The sequence below is a fragment of the Candida oxycetoniae genome (assembly GCF_023343755.2).
Source record: "Candida oxycetoniae strain CBS 10844 chromosome Unknown scaffold48, whole genome shotgun sequence".
Taxonomy (NCBI): Eukaryota; Fungi; Ascomycota; class Pichiomycetes; order Serinales; family Debaryomycetaceae; genus Lodderomyces; species Lodderomyces oxycetoniae.
This window is the reverse complement of record NW_026055411.1, coordinates 78,325-100,710: the sequence shown is the minus strand read 5'-3', so window position 1 is coordinate 100,710 and position 22,386 is coordinate 78,325. Positions and strand designations below refer to the sequence as shown.

The window sequence follows — 22,386 nt, the reverse complement described above, 5'->3', positions numbered from 1 at the left end:
GCCATTTAACAAATCTAGATAAGTTTCTCTTTGGTTGGATCGATTGTCCAAGACCAAAGTTCTTAGGACTAGATTCAATTAATGGGTTTTTAGACTCAGCTGTCTTGGCTGATTTAGCAGCAAATGGTGCTGGTGCCACTTTTTTACCTTTTGGAGCCATTATTCGGTTAAGGGTTAGTTGGTGGGGGGGAACCGGTAGTGGTGAATGATGAATTATATCGGTTATACCTTTTGCAAAATTTAATTTTTCATGGTAGTGCAAACTTGCAAGTCGTTGCCCAGACGTTTAAAAATGAGGGCTTTGCCCGCATGACGTCACGTGACTGTATGAGTTTATTAGAAGAAGAGTAGAGCGAGTGTATCACTAGGGAGCGACACTAGGGAGCGACACTATCGAGCAGAGCGAGATAGTGGAGCACATTGATTAATGACACTATCGAGTAGAGCGAGATAGTGGAGCAAATTGATTAATGACACTATCAACCAGAGCGAGCTGGTGGAGCACATTGATTAATGACACTATAGAGCGAGCTGGTGGAGCAAATTGACTAATAACACTATCTCGCTCCGCTAGATAGTGTCGTAACAAGCTACTGAGTGAGCCACCGTCTATCAGAGCGAGGCGAGCTATCACAACATTGTTCGATGTTTGTGTTCCTCCACTATCTCGCTCTGCTCGATAGTGTCGGTCGATAGTGTCAGTCGATAGTGTCAGTCGATTGTGTTGGTGCTTTTTGTAATTTCGCTACCAAACCAGTATAACGAAACACTACCATCTGATTACAGTTGATGAGCTAACGCGCATATGTATAGCCATGGACATCACCTTTATGTTCAAATTATCTTTATGAATCCTTTGTATTTCTATTTAATCTATATACAATCAAATGAATTAATTAATTAATTAAGAAAGAATTGAAAATGGATAGCGCTTTAAAAAATTCCAGTTTTCTATATCCAGCCCTCCTCCTCCTCCTCCTCCTCCTCCTCCTCCTCATCGTCATCGTCGTCATCATCATCATTATTATTATCGTTATCAAATTCCTTGTAAATATTTCTCCATTTGGAATTGCACCACCCCTTAACGGTAAACTGAGTCTTTGTAATACCAGAATTTGGTGCCATTCCATTGAATACCCATTTCCCTCCATGCAAGACCCCTGCTGGTTTGATGCTTGGTTTCAAATCCCAAGGCAAGTATTTACCCAGTTTTCTCGTTATCGAAGTAGCCCCATAAGCACTCAGTGTTGTATTATTCTTTTTTTGCTCCTTCTCATCCTCCTCTTCCATTTCCACATCTGGACAGTATGATTCACTGTCTATACAGTCCATCGGACTTTGATCCTTTCTTGGCGGTAGAATAACACTATTCCATAATTTTTCTCTCGACATATTGGATATTCTAAACATATTATGTTTGATATGGAAAGTGAGATTAGATTTCTTTGTAAGAATGGGTGATGAATCGTCCTGAGCTAATGAATTGGGTAATGTTTGGGAGTTGATACGAGCATTGTAATCATAAGCATATAGTCTTAGGAATTGAGAATTTATTCGTGAATCTCGGTTTTTAAACGTCGATTTAATATGTGGTGTGAAGGAAAGTTGTGCAGATGCCGCTGACATTTCATGATCATTAGTGACTTGGTCATCTTGAAAGAAAGTTATGAGCTCTTCAGATTGTGAAGTTGGGAACTTATCGTCGGTTAATCGTGGAGGTTCACTTATGATGTTATTGAGTATACTTTGTCGACTGGTATAAAAAGGGATTTTATTTTTCAACAATTTCAAGGACGTTGTGAGATTGGAATAAAGTAATTTCTTGACTGAAGGAGATGACGAGTTGTGTAGTAGTTTGTAGAGACACTCGGTAGACGATGCGTGACGAAGAGTCTTTTTTGGATAACCAAACCTCAGTGCATTAGAACTAGAATCAGAACCAAGTATTCCCTTTGACGTTATGGTCACCGGTGAGCAAGAAGTGGTTTGTGGTGATTGTTGAGGCAAAGTCACTGATAAAGTAGATGACCCACTTAAACTTCTAGACATCACCTTTGCCTGGTGGTGGGGGTGGTGCTGCTGCTGGTGCTGCTGTTGTTGCTGTTGTTGCTGTTGTAGTGGTGGTAGTTCTTGTTGTGTTGGTTGTTTAGGTGAAAAACAAGTATTTACCGAGGAGACGGAAGATGATGCTATAGATATTGATCTGTTTGTTGGTATGCTAATCATTAATGTTGATTTAGGGGATACATATGAGTAAAGTGCATTATTAAATGAATGGTACTGGTATAATGGTGGTGGTTTCCTTGATACATTGGTGACACTTGATTGGAAGGACAGAGTAGAGCTGAAGGAAAGATCATCCGATTCATACTCATCCAAAAACTCATCATCATCGTCATCATCCACATCTTCTTCTTCTTCTTCTTTTTCTTCTTCACCACATAGATCAATCTCATCATTAACCAATGGATGTGACCTAGTCTTTAGCTTGGTGCTTCCCGCAGTGAATGATTTCTTCAAATTCAATCTACCTCTAGATAATTGTGGGATATATGGTATAGGTATAGAAGACTGCTTGCTACACTGGGTAACTAGTGTAATATCTGGTTCTTCAAAAATGGATCGGGCACTATCCACGTTACCTTTGGCATTATTATTGTTGTTTTTGTTGTTGTTGTTGTTGTGGTGGTGGTGGTGGTGGTTATTATTAGTGTTATCCTGAACAAATATCAGGTGGAATGTTGATCTATGATACAGAGTATCTTCTTGATCGACAACAGCCATAATCATAGAAAAACCAAAAAAAAAACGTATCTATTTTCTGGAAAAAGCTATGAGACGAAAGATAAGTGAGAGGCGTGAGTTAATAAAGGGCCATACTTTGTAGAATGGAGGTGTAAGGGGAGGGGGAGGTGTGTTTGTGTTTAATATATGAGTTGAAACACTGGTTTGGTGCAAAAAGACGCTGTACAAGGACAATGTCCTAGTATGTGTTCTAGTCAAGAGTTACTGCTTGTTAGCCACAAGGTGTAATAGTTTGGCAAGTCAGCAAGTCCTATAGACCGAATTCAAGGTTACAATGTGTATTGCTACAATGTGCAAAATGTCTATTCTATTGTTAATATATATTCACTTTATCCGATGACCTTGTATCCGATGACCTTGTATCCGCTACCATATGGTGGGTTTTTTTCCGTAACAAATGAAAGCTAACAAATTACATAAAGGAAAAATAGTACACTAAAATAGTGCACTAAAATAGTGGACATAATGAGCATCAATAATAATGGAGTAGACAATAAGCATTAATAATGGAGTAGACAAGCATTAATAATGGAGTAGACAATCATTAATAATAGAGTAGATAATAAGCATTAATAATAATAGCATTAAAAAATCTCTCAATTCTTTCTACCGCCTTCTCAAGAGGAAAAAGAGCCGTATGGAATAGTATTCTATTGTTTATTTACTGTTTGATTGCTATATAGCTTTTAATTGGTTAAACAAGCTTACTCTAATGAGATCTTGTAATAATAAGTTCCCCATTAATAATATCTTGTTGCTGCTACATCTCACACGAAACCCATCAAAGATAACCTTGGCACTGAGATGTACATATTGATTTCGGGAAACTCAATTACCTTACTTGTAGCACTACTCACATCTCTTGCTCAATTTACAAGAAAACTTTATTTACAATACATTGCATGAGATCAAAATGACGGTGTCCTTATCTTTACACGTTGCACATTCGCATCACAAATTACCCATCACAAATGACCCATCACAAAATTACCCACTGCAACATTACATATCGCAACATTACATACCGCTACACTATTAATCACTATACTACACATTACTACACTATTAATCACCATTACACATCACAACACTATAAATCACCATTATACATCCCAAGACTACACATCACAACACTATAAATCACCACACTATAAATCACCATGACACATCACAACACTACCGCCATAACACATCACAACACTACCGCCATAACACATCACAAGACTTATTTTACTCCATTACTTGACAATTCCAAAGTCAGTATATTTTTTATTTTCTACACATTTGACTCTACACCTTTCTTTTTTAGTTCTAGAATTTGTATCACCATGTAACGTATCACAGCAAAATGTAGTGTCTAAAAGGACAAACCCTTTTTTCCCTAAAAGATTTAAGCTTTCGCTAACTATTACAAATGTAGTAGTTTTAGACTAAAGGTGGCTAGGAGAGGTAGTAATATGGGGCAAAGAGGCTAAAAGAGGTGTAGTAAGAGGCTAAGAGAGGTGTAGTAAGAGGCTAAGAGAGGTGTAGTAAGAGGCTAAGAGAGGTGTAGTAAGAGGCTAAGAGAGGTGTAGTAAGAGGCTAAGAGAGGTGTAGTAAGAGGCTAAGAGAGGTGTAGTAAGAGGCTAAGAGAGGTGTAATAATATGGAGCAAAGAGGCTAGGAGGTGTAGTATGAAAACTTTATCGTCAATACAAATTTGGTTGGTGTCCATACTTTTCCTTTTCTATAGCTTTTTTCACTCTTCTACTTCTCCTGCAATAATATTTTTACAAAGCCAATACAAATTGGTTCAAATTATCCTCTCTTCTTTCAGCTGAATACCCACGGAATCCATATAATGCACTTTGCAAACTCAAACTAACCACTTTGTTTGCTGTAGAATTTCACCTTTCTATATTGCATCTCGGAACTCTTTCCCCTTATTGTATTGCATATCGGAACTCCTTCCCCTAGCGGGTGCTAAAAAAAAAAAGTAAATAACAATTCTAAATCAATCTACTTTTAACTACCCATTAAAAAATATATCCCTTCTAGCGAGCGAAGCGAGCTAGTGTCGCCATTCAAAAGTAAAACCCTTCTAGCGAGCGAAGCGAGCTAGTGTCGCCATTCAAAAGTAAAACCCTTCTAGCGAGCGAAGCGAGCTAGTGTCGCCATTCAAAAGTAAAACCCTTCTAGCGAGCGAAGCGAGCTAGTGTCGCCATTCAAAAGTAAAACCCTTCTAGCGAGCGAAGCGAGCTAGTGTCGCCATTCAAAAGTAAAACCCTTCTAGCGAGCGAAGCGAGCTAGTGTCGCCATTCAAAAGTAAAACCCTTCTGGCTCGCTTCGGTCGCTAGTGTCGCCATTCAAAAATAAAACCCTACAAAGTATTGCTCTACTAGCTCGCTTCGCTCGCTAGTGTTGCCATTCAAAAATAAAACCCTTCAAGCTCGCTTCGCTTGCTAGTGTCGCCATCGAACCAGTCGATTTTTAATTCCTATTCCCAGTATCATACTCGTAATCCAAGTTATTCAATTCTTCCATCTCAATATTCTCATCCTCAACCAATACCATATCTTCATCATCACTACCAATATCATCATCGCTATCATCATGGTTCCTTGCTCTCGTAAGTAAATCATTCTCTAATCTATCATACGCTGCATGCATTCTTCTACCTTGCTCATCTGTGATTCTGTTTCTGTTCCTCTTTCTACTGAAACTACCAAACATTCTCGTAAACGGCAGTTCGGCATAAAAATCGTCAAACACTGCATCAATCTCCTCCAATTCAGCACCCTTGGTCTCGGGGTAGAATAATATAACACAGATAACACTAAGGATACATGACCCAGCTGGGAATAAGTACATTGCCCATTGGATATTCTGTCGTAATATAGGAGCCAATAATCCCACAATAAAGTTACTTAGCCAATTGCACGCTACCGCAAGGGAAACACCTTTCGAACGTACTGATAATGGGTATGATTCTCCAGATAACAAAAATGGTATTGGCCCGAATCCAAATCCAAACGACGCATTGTAAATTATCACTAATACTGCAACTATCGATGCGGTATACGATTTATTTAAAAACATAAAGATGGAAACTAGACTTAAGCATACCCCCATGGCAATACCACTGGATATTAGAATGGGCCGTCTTCCCCATTTATCCACTAGAAACCATGGTGGGATCGTGGATAAAAGGTAAATCAATCCATTTATACCCGTCATCAATAATGCTCCTGAATCATTAAACCCGGCCTCAAGAAAAACCATGGGTGCGTAATAGGAGATGATATTGATTCCATTCAATTGCGCAAAAACGAGTGAAGAACAAGCAACAAACACTCTTTGTTTATACCTCAGTATCAAAAGCCTCCACGTCCTCTCTGATTTCGGTATCGTTTGCCTCTCATGCAAAATGGAATTTTTGATCAAGAAAAACTCCGTTTTGGGTTTAGTACTCAGTGGATGAGAGTCATATAATAAACTTAGGACATTAAACCCTTGCTGGTCCATATCATTATCCAACAACCAACGAGGACTCTCAACAATGAAAAACCCACCAAGAAACAAAACAAAAGCAAGAACGACTTGTATAAATAACGGTAGTCTCCAACTTAAATTAGCCAAAAATGAATTTGGGTTTTTTCGCGTATTCCCTATATCCTGAATGAAGTAGCAAAAATAATCAACCCAAACACTCAATGCGTATCCACTGATATTACCTGTAAATTCACCACACACAAGCTTCCCTCTCTCTTCACTTGGACTTATCTCACATTGATATGATGGAACAATTGTTGATAAAATACCTACTCCTACCCCACTAAGCACTCTGCCCACGGCAAAGACAAACATATTGGGACAAAACGACTGCAAGGTCCCACCGATCATGAAGATGAATGTCCCTAGCAAGATTGTTCTCTTCCTTCCAAAATTATCCGAGATCTTAGCCACGAGTATTGAGCTGATCATGGCACCAATTTCCAAAATAGATATGACTAGCCCAATAGTCGCTGCACTGGGGTGGTTAAAGTATAAATTAAACGTGTCAAATGCTAGAATCCCACTACATACACCTTGTTCGTATCCGAACAAACTGACAAATAAACTAACAAACGCCGAGGTAAAGTAAACTAGTTTGGTTCCCTTGAAAGTGAGTTTTTGGGTGTATTTCTTGTTGTCAAAGTTTACTGAATCGTAAACGTTCCCAAAATCGTCTCGGAAAGAATCTAGTGAGGTACGTTCCATATCACCTTGGTCTTGTGATTGTTTAAATTGTATTGGATCGAATAAATCCACCTCCTCCTCCTCCTCCTCCTCCTTTTCTTGTTCTTGTTCTTCTTTATCCGTCCTATGGTGTTTTGTAGCAGAATTTCCCTCTGTGCTGCTACTGTTGTAACTGCTACTATTGCTGATACCATGCAGACCTAGTGGTTTTTGAGTATTTAATTCTACCTCCAGCACACTATGGACAGTCAGTGGGTCCTCTATACTAAGAATAGACAGCTGATCCCTAAAAGGGTCTTGCTCATAGGTCAGTAGTGGATTATATGCCATACTATCCAAACCATTTATATACCTTCAGGTGCTAATTACCAACTGATTGCTAAGCTAATCGCTAATCCAATGGCTAGTTAATAGCTATATACTTCATTTGGAACAATAGCTTTTTTTCAATTTCCTTACCGCGCAAAGTTACATGTGGTAGCGCCAGCGGAAAAAAGAAAAAAGAAAAAGGCAAGGGACAGGTGGTAGCATAATTAAATTACAAAAGAAAAAGACGGATATATATAAATAGTGTCAAATTTCGTTTAAAAGGCTACTCAGCGTTTAATATTTAATGCCCTTGGATATGTATATAATTAAAGTACAGGGAGTACAGGGAGTACAGTGGGTGCAGTGGGTGCAGGAAGTGCAGGCGGGGGTCTATTTAAACCTATTATTGCTCTCTATCTCGCACTCAGTAGCTTGTAACAACACTATCGACCAGTGACACTATCGACCAGTGACACTATCGACCAGTGACACTATCGACCAGTGACACTATCGACCAGTGACACTATCGACCAGTGACACTATCGACCAGTGACACTATCGAGCAGAGCGAGATAGTGCCACTGCTCGATAGTAGAGCAACACTCAGTAGCTTGTTACAACACTATCTCGCTCTGCTCGATAGTGTCACTGCTCGATAGTGTCACTAGTGTCTCTGCTCGATAGTGTTGGAATTAGGTTTTTTTCTTAAAGTAGCTTTCGACATAAAAGATTGCAAATAGGGCCGTTAATGGTGTTAGATAAGCGACATTGATCAAAATAGGCAATGCTTGATTTGGAGAAGCTATGCAACTAATTAATCTTATTTCCTCTATTTTGTCACCCAAGCTCAAATCGCTGATCCATACAAAACAGTGCAATATGGCAATACTTCCGCCAACGACAAATTGGGTGATTTGCAATGATGTAAGAATCTTTTTCGCAAGAGTCGGGACTCTAATGTGTAAACACGATAATGTAAAGTAAAAATACATCAAGGAGTGAATGAAGGAGTTGAATACAACAAATATCCAAATAGGTGGTGATTGGTATCTCACTCCTGCCCACATGCACATCATTGCTCCTGCATGATGGTAGCTTTGTAGCAAGGAAGATGGTCGGCCTTTAACAAGAATCACAATCGTGTCTAAAACCTCATAAAATTTAGATATATAGAACCAGTAACCAAGGATTTCCAAATTGTGCAACCCCTTACTCGATGTAATTAATCTGGAAAATATACCATATCGAGAATCGCATATACTCTGGAAAAACACATCTAGTTTAGCAAAAGTGTAATTTTCGTTATTGATGTTTTGGAAAAATTTGGGGATCAAGTCAAATCTGAAAATGTCCATTGTTGATGCTATAGCGGTTGTGATTCCAATAAACGTCCAAATGGAATAAATACAAAGGAAAATGTTGTGCAATAAGACAAATAGTTTGAAAGGAAATGTCCTGGCAATGGGCCAAGGAGCAGCGGGTAAGCTTTTTGAAAGCGTAGCACCACCACTAGCACCACTAGCACCACCACCACCATTACGACTCTTTTCTTCATTAGCTTGTCTTTTTCTCAATTGCCTTTTCCTGACAACTTCATTCATGTAATGGATTGAGGTAAAGTAGATGATAGCAATTGAAAGTGGTGTTGATCCCTTCATTGTGAAATTGTAGAATTTACAAAGTGCTTCACTTTTAAAGGGACTTGGCGGAATTGGAGTATCCAATTTCGGCAAAGAGCTCCATACATCGACATCTGGAAATCCAAATTTCATCAACATCTGGGAATCAAGTGTGAATTACTTTGAGTTTAAGGAAAGAAAGAAAAGAAAGAAATGCAGTATCTCTACTAAAACGATAGAAATGGGCTAAAAACAGAGACTAGTCTCTCTTTCTATATATATATATATATGCACAAACACACAATTTTCACTCGAATTTCCACCGTTGATAAAATCTCTTGCAATACCATCGCTATGTACCCCATTTTGTTTTTCTTTTTTTTTTTTCTTTTTTTTTTTTTTATGCATTGCTATTTGGTTAAGAATACAAGGACATATAACCAGGATTTAGGAGTCCGAAGATGCCAGCGACACTGTCGAGTGACACTATAGAGCAGAGCAAGATAGTGTTGTAACAAGCTACTGAGTTGCTCCACTATCGAGCAGTGACACTATCTCGCTCTGCTCGATAGTGTTGTTACAAGCTACTGAGTATTGCTCCACTATCTCGCTCTGCCCGATAGTGGAGCAGTACTGACTACTAGCACTTTGTTAATAATCCCATTCAAATAAACGCCAATCACCCATTCAGATTAAATTTCTAAAACAATCGACTCATCTTTTAAGAGATCTCGAAAGTATACATTTTTCCTAATTGGGAAAATTTGCGTTTCCCGTAATTTTCCGTTGTTTCCTTATTAATCAAGTAAGAGTTACCGAGGATATCAAAAGTTAATTATGCTTCGCGACACTATCAAGCAGAGCGAGATAGTGGAGCAGCACTGACTGGCGACACTAGCAACACTGGAGACACTGGCGACACTAATAACACTATTGTGAGAGCCGTTTTGGAACATCACTAGATCTAGATGCGACTCTTGATAAAAAAGGCCCAAGACACAAAAATGCTGCAACTTGTCAATACCAGAGTATCTCACGTGACATGCACGTGACTAGGTCAAACCCATTCACCAGCTGTACATCACCACCACCACCACCACCACTAGTGAAGCCAGCGGTACTCGATAGACCAATATCGACACTATCGAGCAAAGCGAGATAGTGGAGCGCAACCGTCGACACTGCTCGATACTGATACTATCGAGCAAAGCGAGAGAGAGATGCACAAACCTTCATCACCTGTCATCACCACCACTAGTGAAAATGCAAGCTAGATAGTGTTGTAACGAGCCACTGAGTGCTGCTCCACTATCTCGCTCTGCTAGATGGTGTTGTAACGAGCCACTGAGTGCTGCCCCACTATCTCGCTTTGCTCGATAGTAGGTCTCAAATCGGTACTCGATAGACCAATATTGCAAGCTAGGTACAAGCTCGAATCTTTATATATTACATACATAACTACCTGCCTCGTTCAAATTTATAGCATCCAACTTAAATTTGACTGGCGATAACATTACTGGTGACTGATAGTGACCAGATTTTACAGGCGACGAAAAGGAAGATGTAGAATTGAATGGTCGTACTGGCGATTGCATCATCAATTGTTGTCGTGAAGGAGAAACCATGTATTGTTTGCTTGGAGACATGGCTGGGATTTGGATTTGTTTTCCTGGAGACATTGCCGCAATCTGCTTACCTGGAGATATAGCCGGCAAATGTGTTTTCTTTACTGGCGATGAAAACGTAAAGTTTATGTTTGTTATTGACTGCAAGGGCATGGAAAGTGGAGTCGAGGTGAATTTATTCACTTTAATAGGCGATGATACTGTTGATTCTAGAATTGGGTTGAATTGCATTTCGCTTTTTTCCGTAATGAGAAATCCACGTTCCCTTAGCCAATATGTCATTGACTCAATGGCTTGTGGAAGCTTACTCGAGTCGTAATACGTCATGATTATCTGGTGGTATGTGGAATTTGGGTTTGAGTTTATTGGAGTTTCATTAACGATCAAATCATAGCTCAATAACAATCTAAATGGAATTACTACTTGATCTTCAAAGTCCCTCGTTTTGAAGTATTCTTTGAATTTGGATTGGTTTGCAGTAAATTTAAACTCATAGCATTGTGGGAGTAAAGACAGTAGTTGTTTTGCACAAGATTTGATCTTGGATTCTGATCCTTTGATATTGAACTCTACAGAGTTGGCTTTGAAATCTTCAATTGTTGAAGGGAAATTTATAAACGAGTTGTAATCGTGCTCTAACTTGTTGATCAAATGGAGCTTGTTGTTATTTACGAGTAACAGGTAATGGTTTTTCAAAATTTGAAACTTGATGTTATAGTAAACCGTTGTATGCTGTTGTTGTAAGATATCATTCATGCTGTATTTGAGCACCAACTGATCAATTTCATTTTTCACCAAGGGGATGTTTTGCATATTTTTGCGAGGACATTTTATCAACACATTTGGTTCTCTTCTTAAGCAATACAAATTTGTTGATGAATCGAAATTGGATGAGAACTTGATAAAGACGTTATATTTCTTCATGATTTGTTGTATTATCGATCCACCATTACCAATAACGGATTTGTGGAATACTTCGGGGATATTGAACTTCAATTCCGCTGGTAACTCCAACTCAATTAACTCAACTGTATTTTTGAGAACAAGACTATTTTGAGCAGATATCTCAATATGGAAACTATATTCATCATGATTAGTGAATTTGATAATTGGGAGATTATTCAACTGATTGAGAATCTTGATCAACTTTCCATTTTTCTTCCCACTAATAAATTCTTTTTGATCGTTATTCAATTCTATAGAGAGATTCAATGGTGCGCCTGCTGTGTTCATCATTGAGGATGTAAGCAACGCTTTTATCTCATTGCAATGACCCATAATTTCAAATCTTTGATGTTTCCCGTCAATTATCAACTGACAACTTTTCCTGTACTGGCAAGTATGATACAAATCTTTGATGTTTTGAGTCTTGCTTCCCGAAATTGTATAATATTGAGATGCGATTATGTTAATCCCATTTATGCAATCATCAATTGCTTCTAAATTCTGGCCTTGGATGATGATCGTATCGGCATTTTCATTGGCTTCGCCTAAACTAGGAAACTGGATGAACACAGAGTGTTTCAACATTAAATTTATCAACTCGGATTGATGGTTCAAGATGATTGAATCTAGCTTATATTTAGACATGGAAACGGACTTGGTTATTAGTTGTGTTTGTGAAGCTATTAGTTTACTCAAAATGCACTTACAAAGTAATAGCTCAGTGACATTCTTTGCAGTGAACAACAATCTCATATCTTGATTATTTGCAAAAATCTTTGAATTGTACAAATTGGGCAATAAATCGGGTATATAAATGTTTGTGTTTGTTTGTCTAGCAATTTGTTGGAAATTCTTTAACCCTACCCCGCCTAGTAAAGGTATTCTGCTTAATGGGATAGTGAAAGCATCAAGGAAATAGTTATTTAACAACAGGTCAATCATTGCTTTTAATGATGTTTCAAATTGGGTAACGTTATCCTGACCACCTACCATGTGAATGGAATAGGAATAGGAATAGGAATACGCGGTTTCCACGGGCTTAGTATCGAATGATTGCGGCGTATTATTAATGATCACTTCAACTTGATATCTCTGGCAAAGCTTATTCATCTCAGCAATAAAAGTCTCATCAATTTTCATAAACTTGATTTCATCAATGACAATTGTTTTGGAAATTATGACATCGTAAGCTCTCAATATTTGAGATTTCGTCTCTTCAATAAACGAAAAAGAGTTTGAGTGAATAAATACTGTGATTAACTGGTTATTGATCAGTGTATTAACATACTTGACGTAATTTCCATCATACTGATCTCGATCTCGATTTCGATTTCGATTTTGACTTCGACTTTGATTTTGATTTCGATTTTGGTTTGAATTTATTTCATCAATAGTAGTCACTATTTTTGGTAAGTTATCAATGATTCTGTAACTTTCCCTCGTCGTGCTATTCAATTGTTTCTTCCATAGTCCAATATTTGTCTCATAGAAAGTTTGAAAACACGATGCTTTCTTAGTTGCCCTGGGGTCAAGTTTATAGTGATATGGAAGATTTAATGCAAGTGTACTCATCATCATCAATGGGCCAGTTTTAAAAAAAAAAAAAAGGCCTTTTAATAACTAGACTGTTTAACCCAGACACTCTTCAATATATATATAAATATGTATAAATATATATAGAAAGATATCATAAAATCAACAAGATGCCAGGGCATCTTGTTGATTTGATTGCAAAAAGTGAAAAAGATTTTCTTGCCTAATTAGGAAAGATTCATTTATTATGCAACATTAATAAAATATTTACCTTTTCGACTAATTAGGAATAAAAGAAATTAAATAACCGAATCGATCAATCTAGTAGAACAAACGGGTCATGGAATAGAATGTTGGAGAAATAGACTAGAGTCGTTATTAAGGTACACTATAGAGCAAAACTCAGTACACTATCGAGCGGAGCGAGATAGTGTAGCGAAACACAGATCTATCGAGCGTTAAGCAAAACACAGTACACTAACATTGTACTATCGAGCGGAGCAAGATAGTGTAGCAAAACACAGTACACTAACATAGTACTATCTCGCTCCGCTCAATAGTGAAGCAAAACAGAGTACACTATGTCTGGAGATGGTCACCAAATTACCATCTCCAGTAACGGTTTCCATTGATATGCAGTATTCTCTAGTAATTTGCAATAATCTCTAGGTCTCTAGTAATTTGCAGTGTTCTCTAGGTCTCTTCTAATTTGTAGCAATCTACTAATTTCCAGTGCTCTACTAATTTGCAGTAATCTACTAATTTTCGGTGGCTCCACTAACTTGCGGTGTCTCCACTAATTTGTGGTGCTCTACTAATTTGCAGTAATCTAGCAATTTGCAGTACTCTCTAAGTCTCTACTAATTTGCAGTGCTCTACTAACTTGCGGTGTCTCCACTAACTTACGATACTCCACTAATTTGCGGTGCTCTACTAATTTGCAGTACTCTCTAAGTCTCTACTAATTTGCAGTGCTCCACTAACTTGCGGTGTCTCCACTAACTTACGATACTCCACTAATTTGCGGTGCTCTACTAATTTGCAGTACTCTCTAAGTCTCTACTAATTTGCAGTGCTCCACTAACTTGCGGTGTCTCCACTAACTTACGATACTCCACTAATTTGCGGTGCTCTACTAATTTGCAGTACTCTCTAAGTCTCTACTAATTTGCAGTGCTCCACTAACTTGCGGTGTCTCCACTAACTTACGATACTCCACTAATTTGCGGTGCTCTACTAATTTGCAGTAATCTAGCAATTTGCAGTACTCTCTAAGTCTCTACTAATTTGCAGTGCTCTACTAACTTGCGGTGTCTCCACTAACTTGCAGTGTCTCCAATAATTTGCAGTGCTCCACTAACTTGCGGTGGCTCTACTAATTTGCGGTGCTCCACTAGTTTCCAGTGCTCTACTGATTTGCGGTGGCTACACTATCTCGCTTCGTTCGATAGTGCAGTTTGCAGTGGCTTCACTAACTTGCAATGTCTACACTATCTCGCTTCGCTCGATAGTGCAGTTTGCGGTTTGCAGTGTCTCCTTGTTATACCCTTTTGGAGTCCCACACATAAACCATTTCATCCCATCCAGTAGTAGCACACCAGCCTGGCTCTCCCCATAGACTATAATCGCAGCCAATCACAAATTCCTTATGTCGGCCAAATATACCCTTCATACCGCCCGTTTTGGTATTTAAGAATCTTGCTCTTTCATCCAGTTCGTCTCGCCATATCCTTGCAGTCATGTCATAGGAAGTACTTATCAACTCTTTCGAGTCATGGGGCGACCATTGCACTTTGCGAACGGCAAATTCGTGTCCCAAGAACTCATTCAAGGGAGAAGGTCCACGTTGGTGCTGCAGTGGCATAGGTGAATGCAGATGAGGCTGGTCTATTTTGGAAATCATCCTTAGATCCCATACTCTAATGGACTTATCTGTACCAGCAGAGGCAATAACTGTTGATTTATATTTATTCCAATCTACTGAGAGCGTTTCTAGTCCATTGTGCGATATGAATTGCATTTGTAGTGGGTGTGCTGTTCTCAAGTCCCATATCTGTACCTGGGAAGAGCCATTGCATGACACAAGCATAGACGGAGAGTGTGGCGAAAATTGGGCTGAATATATGCAATGCTTGGTGTTTGATGCCTGTTGGTGTTGCTGTTGAAACAGAAGCAATGGCTTCGCCGTTTGCGAAATCGGGGCACTTTTCGTTGTGAAATCGGTCGAGTTTGGTCTCAATGTGTACATAGATTCTGCTCTTTGATGTGACCATATCTTAATCATCCCATCCCAACTGCTAGTGACAAAATTGGTCTTATCAACAAGATTCCAATTCACTGAAAAAACCTCACGCTCGTGCTCTTTCCACTGCAAAATAGGGAACTGGGGAACCATTATATCGAATAATTTGATTGAGCCGTCACCACTCGCAACAACACACTGGTTTTCATGGATCTCGCTCCATGCTAGGTCAAATAACCCATCTTGAGTTTCCCATGATCCTTGCCCAACTATTTGTCCACCAGGCTCAATATTGAGAATAAATAGCCGTCCGTTACCAACAAGGCCGTAATTCGCCGCCGTCAGTACCGCTAGCTTATTATCATAAAAGGGTGAGTACTGTACCCCATACCCATTATATCCTTTTGTTCGAAACGCTAGCATTACTCTTGTAAAGTTCAACTACAAGGTGAAAAATTTCATCAACTTTCTTTAATTTTTATTATTATTTTTTTTATTTTTTTAGTTAGCTTGTTATACTTTGATCAAGCTGTAGATAATATGCAATCTTCTATATACCAATAACTACAAACACACACACACACGCCACCCTACTCTCTCAATAGTCAAAAGTATCTATACTCAAATACTTTATCGATTTTCTATACTCTTGATCAATCTCATTTTCATCAATTAGTTTAAATTGAATAGCGTCACCCATAAAGATTGCAATTTTTTGATTAGAATATTTCAAATAATCAAAATCATCGTCACAAGAAGTAATGGCTTCTTGAGTAGCAACTTCTGAATCATCCACTGATAATTTCTCAATATCTACTGTAATGTTGTAAGTGCTGTCAACACCTTTTTCTCCAGTAGACTCAACTTGCAAAGTTGGTTTCAATGAACCATTTTGAATTAATCCCCATAAACACCAATATATTTGTACTGAACCTCTCCAATAAACACATTCGTTGTAAAATTTCTCAATTTCATGCTGGATCAAATTAATCGCTTGAGATTTAGGGTTGTCTGATAGTTCAATTGGCGATTTCAGTGTTTTTAAATTCGAAGAAGGGAATTGAAAGTCATATTCAATATATGATTTTATAAGGTTCAATTGTTGCAATTTGGTTGGGTACTTGTCCTGGTCAATATAGTATGATCTTACCGGATCATGATAGTTGGCCATCCATTCGCTAAAATGGTTAACAATGTCAAAAGCTGGGAAATTTGGTCCCGAATATTCGAAATCTATAACTACCAAGTCCGAGTCCTTTTTATTGGATGTTGATCTTATTGCCACATCATTGAAGTTTGATGCCGAAAAGTTTGGATTGTCTCCTATGATAATATGCTCAGGTTTAAATGATTCACGAAGAAGTAGATTCCCGTATTGAGTATCATTGTGACAAAACTTGTAATTTGATGCAAACTCCTCTTTCGCTTCGTCATACTTGGAAAACAACCAATGCTTATACTTGAACACAAGTTTTTTGAATTCTTGGAAATTGAAAAAAAACACATCTTTGGGATTGATTCCTGCTGCTTCATACTGGGGCATGTACTCAAATTCCAAAATCTTCAACCACTTTTCAATTAATCTCCAGCACGTTGGAGCTGATTGGAAGTCATCCATGTTCAACTCAATTTTGTAGTGTAGATCCTTCATTCTCCTACCAATCATTTGCGATATGACTTCATTTCTAATCTGCTCTTTATTAAGAGTAACGAAGCCATCAAGAAACTGTTCAAATCTCCCATTTGTAAAAATACCCAATAATCTTGGTCCAATGCGTTTTTGTGAAAGCTTAATCAATATTTGTAATTCCAGATCCCTATCTATTAATTCATCAACGTTTTTCCCGTATACTCTAAGCAAAAGCGCTGGAAGATGAACATCACTTTCATCGTCGTTATATTCAATCTTGTAAATCGAATTAGTTAGTGCGCCCGATATTCTAGTGATTGCCAAATGCTGCTGTAACAAATTGCGTTTATGCCATTTGCTGATTTTCAAAATCTTTGCAAGAGCAATGATATCCTGTTTGAAAAAATCCTTGGGTAATGAGTTATCAAGCACCACCTGAACTGATGGGATGCTTCTCTCACTATCAATACGAGTTGGCGTAACAGTTAGCCTGTCTAAAGAAGAGCTCGACAATGAACGCTTGGCCGACGATATACTTGGTCTTCGTGTTGCTGACGTTGCCCTTGAGTTGGCTGTTGAATTTCTTGTTCTCGATCTTGATCTCGACCTTGAAGACCTATAAGACGGTGTGATCTCCATTCTTTCTTTCTATATATCTAACGCGGCGAGTTTACAAAAGAAACGCTGTCCAATAGTCAGCGACAAACGTATCTTGTATACAAGAAAATTATTGCCTCAGAAACTAATCCGTCTTGCTACTAGAACAGATTTCAATTGCAAATACTAGAATCTCACCTACTAAAATCTCACCTACTAGAATCTCACCTACTAGAATCTCACCTACTAGAATCTCACCTACTAGAATCCCTAGTTATTATAATTCCCAGCTATTAGAATCCCCAGTTATGTTACCATGAAATTTCATCAACTAACGGAGTTCTTTTTTTTTTTTTTTTTTTTTTGTTCTCGCCTGATCAACAAGAGACGTTAAGGAAGGGCCATCGAGATGGACCGAATTGAGTAACAGGTCACACCACGGTCTGAGAAGAGGTTTTGATAGAAAGAAGAGAGAAGGAAGAAACCAAGGTGTAGGTTGAAGAAAAAGATCAACTGGTCGTGCTTGGTGAGTGAACAAGAACAATTGTTGGGGTTGCAGTTTTTGGTTGAATATGAAGAAAGGCGGCTAACTTGAGTTTATCTAATCAACTTTTTCTCAGCGAATCTTTGCATGTGCCACAATATAGTTGTGTGCTACCATATGTCTCATCTCGGCAAGTGGCAGCGGTGATAAGTGCGTGTGGTGCATGTGTGTTGTGGCGGTGATAGATGAGATGTGGAAAATGAAATATTATTATTATTATAATTATTGTTTTGCAATTAGCCGTGCGACACGACCCTAATCAATAGTGCCGCATTTTTTTACCCAATTGGGAAATTATCGTATGTTTTTTAAAGGGCCCAGGACGAATTCTTCTTTATCCCTAATACCTTTATCCTAATACCTTTATCCTGATACCTTTATCCTAATACCTTTATCCTGATACCTTTATCCTAATACCTTTTACCCCGTACCTTTTACCCCGTACCTTTTACCCCGTACCTTTTACCCCGTACCTTTTACCCCGTACCTTTTACCCCGTACCTTTTACCCCGTACCTTTTACCCCGTACCTTTTACCCATACCTTTTTCTCTACTATTTCCAAAGTTAACCAAGATGTCATCCAATGAGTACTTTGAGATACTGAAGGAGGTATCATATTATTATCATATGTTTTTATTTTTTTCAACTTTGTCAGTCTTCTTCTCTGTCCTGCTGTTTGTTAGCAATTGGTCTAGTATTTCCAATTTGAAGGGTGAAAAACAGAAACTTAATCACCAATTGGAATCATTAAAAAAGACCCTGGATGAAACAATTGCAAAAATGCAAAAGGAATTGGATGTAAAGACCGAAGAGATAAATGAGTACCGGCAAACGAAGGAGAAAACTGAAAACGAGTTGGTCCAGAAATTGAATGATGTGGAGAAACAACTGAAGCTATTATTTGAGGAAAAAGTTCGCTCTGAAGCAAAGTTGCCGAGTGGGCAAGTTCAACAATTGCTCGAGAGTTTGAAGAGTTTGGAGAGCTCAATGCAGTTGGAAAAAAAGCTTGAGCAATTGGAAAAGAAGCTTGAGCAGGAGCATAGCTTCAAATACAACACCAAAATGGAATCTGTTTTGGTGGAAAGAGACTCAAAAATTACTGAGTTGGAGCAAAAAGTATTAGAATTGAATAAGGAGTTGGCACGGGAGAAGCTACTGAGTAGTGAAGTTGAACCAGAAAAGGATAAGATTATCGGTGATTTACGTGAAAAGGAATCTCAAGCTCAAGTTCAATCCAATACTTTGCAAACCGAAGTAGATCATCACTTGGCGGAAAATATTAATCTTGTCAAGAGTTTGGATAATACAAATAAGGAGATGGAAAAGTATAAGAAAGTTTGTCAAGAGCTTGATCATTCTAAACAAGTTGTTATTGACAAAAGTAAGAAAGTTGAGGAGTTGGAAAAGGGAGAGAAGGAGAAGGAGAAGGAGAAGGAACTGAAACAGGAATTGATTACTCAGGTTGAAGAAATGGGTAAGAAGATCAAAGCAAGCAGTCTTACAATAAAAGACTTGAAAAAGAATTTGACTGCATTGCAAGATTTTTACATGCAATTTGAAGAGTATATCGAGAAGCTTAGATCAGATCCCGACTTTCCTCAAGTATCGATACTGAAACAAAAATATCAATTCATCGATCTTGCCGATATATCATCTGATGAAGATGATAATTTGGACGATTCGTTCGACCAGTTGAGTAGTCATGACAATAATGAAGGTGAACACGCAGATCATGGACTGTTGAAATACGCAAAGGAGGAAAAGTCAATCTTTTCTGGAATAGTTGAATATATTGACATTTTGAAACTAAAAATCGCACATGATGAAAAGACCATTGAGGAGAAAACTTTATTGGTTGATGATTTGAATGAACAAGTTGCAAAATTAAACAAAATCAAACAAAATCATGAAGAACATTTGGTTCGTGAGATGGAGAAAAATATCAAACTTGCTGTATCTTTGGAAGATGCAAAGAGGTCTTGTGAATCTGAGACAAGTATTAAAGACCCTGATGATGTTGTTGAAAAATTGGAAAAGCTGAAAAAACTCAATAACGATGTGTATGAGTTTAACAAACATGCGAAAGATGCATTGATAAAGGAAGAAACGTAAGTAGAGAAAGATTGAAGGAGAAAAGGAGCCAGAAGTAACTGGAGCAGTAGACAGCGAGTCGAAGGCTGGTAAAGAACCATGTACAGCTGCGTTTGCTCCATCGTCCAAGCTAAAGAGCAAATGGAACAATGATGAGGAGGAGGAGGAAGACCCTGTTGAGTGTCAAGATTCGCCAACTAAAGCTGAAGAAGAGGAAGAGAAGAAGAATGAGAAGAAGCAGTCTGCAGAGGAATTGGAAAAAAAGAGGGGGACCTTTTTGAAACTGAAGATGAACCTAGAGCCCAATAAAGACTTGATGTCGAAGGAAACTGTTTTTGATGAAGATCAAACAATTGTGACTGTTGCGTCACCGAGTATTGAATCTGCAAGTGTAGACGATACAAAAGTAGAATCCATTAATGAGAAATCAGAGGAAGATAGGAAGTAAGAAAAAGGAGTTGGGTACAAGAATACAACATTTTTGAAATGGCTGTATATTCCAAGATTAAAAAGACCTTTTCTTTTTCAAAGGAACAAAGGTTAATATAAATATATATGACTGAAATTTAGATTTGCAATTGAATTGAATGATCTTCTCACAAAACCTCTTTCTGTCTTGGTGATAACGGTGCTGGACGGTAGAGCAAGAGCTAGCACGCAAAAAAGTCATACAACTCTTGCATTATCGCAAGAAAAGATTAGCAATGTTAAAAAATGATAACCAACATTTACTATTTTGATCACCAATAATGAAAAAAAGAAAAAAAAAAAAGTCAAGAAATTATTGGAAAGATCCACGTTTTTTTACATTAGTGGGGTTCTTTGGGGAAACGAGCTTGTCATGAGTGCTAAAAACTAGTTGTGATGAATGTATCGTCTAAAACACCTAAAGAAGTACCACATTTATTTTTAAATTTCTCGTAGTCTATACTTTTACTATCGAGGAACGATATAGTTGCTAGTAGAGAGAGTTGAGTACTAGAGTACTAGAGTACAGCTTTCTACCATCTCGTTCGATAGTAGAGAGAGTTGAGTACTAGAGTACAGCTTTCTACCATCTCGTTCGATAGTAGAGAGAGTTGAGTACTAGAGTACAGCTTTCTACCATCTCGTTCGATAGTAGAGAGAGTTGAGTACTAGAGTACAGCTTTCTACCATCTCGCTATGCTCGATAGTAGAGAGAGTCGAGTAGATTCAGTTGCTGGATAATATTCACAGCTATATAGTTTTCTTGTGCCCAATGTATGCGTTATTTACATTCTACTTTTGACAAATGGTAATTAATTACATTTCTGTATTTGGCATTTTATATCGAGATATATTTTCCAACATCAGTCTATGATCTCAACTAAAAGAACCATAGAGACTTGGGATCTGTCTATAAAAGGTCATCTTCCAAAAGAGTAATGTTTACCTGATTTTGTAGTTTTTGTGTTATATTTGTTTTTTGTGTTTCTATGCCTATTTTGAGGTATTTTTATTCCAAATATAGCAAGTACGAACTGAAGATGCCGCGATGTTTATTGTATCGGTGTTAGTAGCCAAAACTGACCTCTTTAGGCCGAAAGTTTACAAACACAATTGATGTCTTTTCTCTATTGAATAGAATATTATAATTATATCAATTGAAATACTACAATTCAATTGTGTCAACTGAAATACTACAATTCAATTATAGCAAGTACACTAGAATCATTTAGAACTCTAGCAGAATTATTTAGTACTCTAGGAAAATCTTTTGAAATTTACTATACAATTTACTTGTTCTCGGGTGAAATGAAACTCAAGGTGAAATTAAAGAAATAGACGGAAATAAAAGAAAACAAGAATTGATTATAAAGCTGTAAAACTTGTTTGTTGCCTACTAAAGATTAGTATGTAAGCAAAATAACAGCAATCACCTGAAGCCTCACCTTAAGTCTTAGCACCTCAAGCCTTAGCACCTCAAGCCTTAGCATCTTAGTCTTGCACCTTAGGTATTGCACCTTAGGTATTGCTTAGGTATTGCACCTTGAGTATTGCACTATAGTTTTTCACTATAGTTTTTCACCATATTTTTCACCATATTTTTCACCATATTTTTCACCCTATTTTCACCTTATTCTTCCATCTATATTTAACTTCAAAGCCCCTGATTTTACAAGACCCAGCCCACCATAAACTATAAAATAGCTTGCAGAAGATATAAACTATGTAGAGATGGACTAGTCAAGTACTAATAGCAATCG

General features: G+C 37.9%; 8 protein-coding genes across 8 annotated transcripts; 1 reads left to right on the top strand and 7 right to left on the bottom strand. All coding sequences in view use genetic code 12, as the record gives it.

Moving 5' to 3' along the window:
* Nucleotides 1-160, bottom strand: KGF56_002156 (uncharacterized protein; the record flags this gene model as incomplete). Its single annotated transcript, XM_049323355.1, has 1 exon — nucleotides 1-160. A coding segment is annotated over one exon (160 nt), but the record flags the coding sequence as incomplete, so codon positions are not given.
* A 791-nt stretch (nucleotides 161-951) lies between these two features.
* On the bottom strand, nucleotides 952-2,784 carry KGF56_002155 (uncharacterized protein; the record flags this gene model as incomplete). The annotated part of the gene is made up of 1 exon (XM_049323354.1): nucleotides 952-2,784. The coding sequence occupies one exon, from the start codon at nucleotides 2,782-2,784 to the stop codon at nucleotides 952-954; it is 1,833 nt and encodes a 610-aa protein (XP_049180815.1).
* A 2,489-nt stretch (nucleotides 2,785-5,273) lies between these two features.
* Nucleotides 5,274-7,352, bottom strand: HGT5 (Hgt5p; the record flags this gene model as incomplete). Its single annotated transcript, XM_049323353.1, has 1 exon — nucleotides 5,274-7,352. The coding sequence occupies one exon, from the start codon at nucleotides 7,350-7,352 to the stop codon at nucleotides 5,274-5,276; it is 2,079 nt and encodes a 692-aa protein (XP_049180814.1).
* Nucleotides 7,353-8,023: 671 nt separating this feature from the next.
* KGF56_002153 (uncharacterized protein) lies at nucleotides 8,024-9,109 on the bottom strand (the record flags this gene model as incomplete). The annotated part of the gene is made up of 1 exon (XM_049323351.1): nucleotides 8,024-9,109. The coding sequence occupies one exon, from the start codon at nucleotides 9,107-9,109 to the stop codon at nucleotides 8,024-8,026; it is 1,086 nt and encodes a 361-aa protein (XP_049180813.1).
* A 1,076-nt stretch (nucleotides 9,110-10,185) lies between these two features.
* On the bottom strand, nucleotides 10,186-13,682 carry KGF56_002152 (uncharacterized protein; the record flags this gene model as incomplete). The annotated part of the gene is made up of 3 exons (XM_049323350.1): nucleotides 10,186-10,317; nucleotides 10,405-13,032; nucleotides 13,653-13,682. The coding sequence occupies 3 exons, from the start codon at nucleotides 13,680-13,682 to the stop codon at nucleotides 10,186-10,188; spliced, it is 2,790 nt and encodes a 929-aa protein (XP_049180812.1).
* A 911-nt stretch (nucleotides 13,683-14,593) lies between these two features.
* PEX7 (Pex7p) lies at nucleotides 14,594-15,718 on the bottom strand (the record flags this gene model as incomplete). The annotated part of the gene is made up of 1 exon (XM_049323349.1): nucleotides 14,594-15,718. The coding sequence occupies one exon, from the start codon at nucleotides 15,716-15,718 to the stop codon at nucleotides 14,594-14,596; it is 1,125 nt and encodes a 374-aa protein (XP_049180811.1).
* Nucleotides 15,719-15,893: 175 nt separating this feature from the next.
* Nucleotides 15,894-17,564, bottom strand: KGF56_002150 (bifunctional choline kinase/ethanolamine kinase; the record flags this gene model as incomplete). The annotated part of the gene is made up of 1 exon (XM_049323348.1): nucleotides 15,894-17,564. One exon carries the CDS (start codon nucleotides 17,562-17,564, stop codon nucleotides 15,894-15,896), a length of 1,671 nt encoding a protein of 556 aa, XP_049180810.1.
* A 1,076-nt stretch (nucleotides 17,565-18,640) lies between these two features.
* USO6 (Uso6p) lies at nucleotides 18,641-20,606 on the top strand (the record flags this gene model as incomplete). The annotated part of the gene is made up of 3 exons (XM_049323347.1): nucleotides 18,641-18,676; nucleotides 18,779-20,175; nucleotides 20,234-20,606. 3 exons carry the CDS (start codon nucleotides 18,641-18,643, stop codon nucleotides 20,604-20,606), a joined length of 1,806 nt encoding a protein of 601 aa, XP_049180809.1.
* Between the last annotated feature and the right edge of the window lie 1,780 nt (nucleotides 20,607-22,386).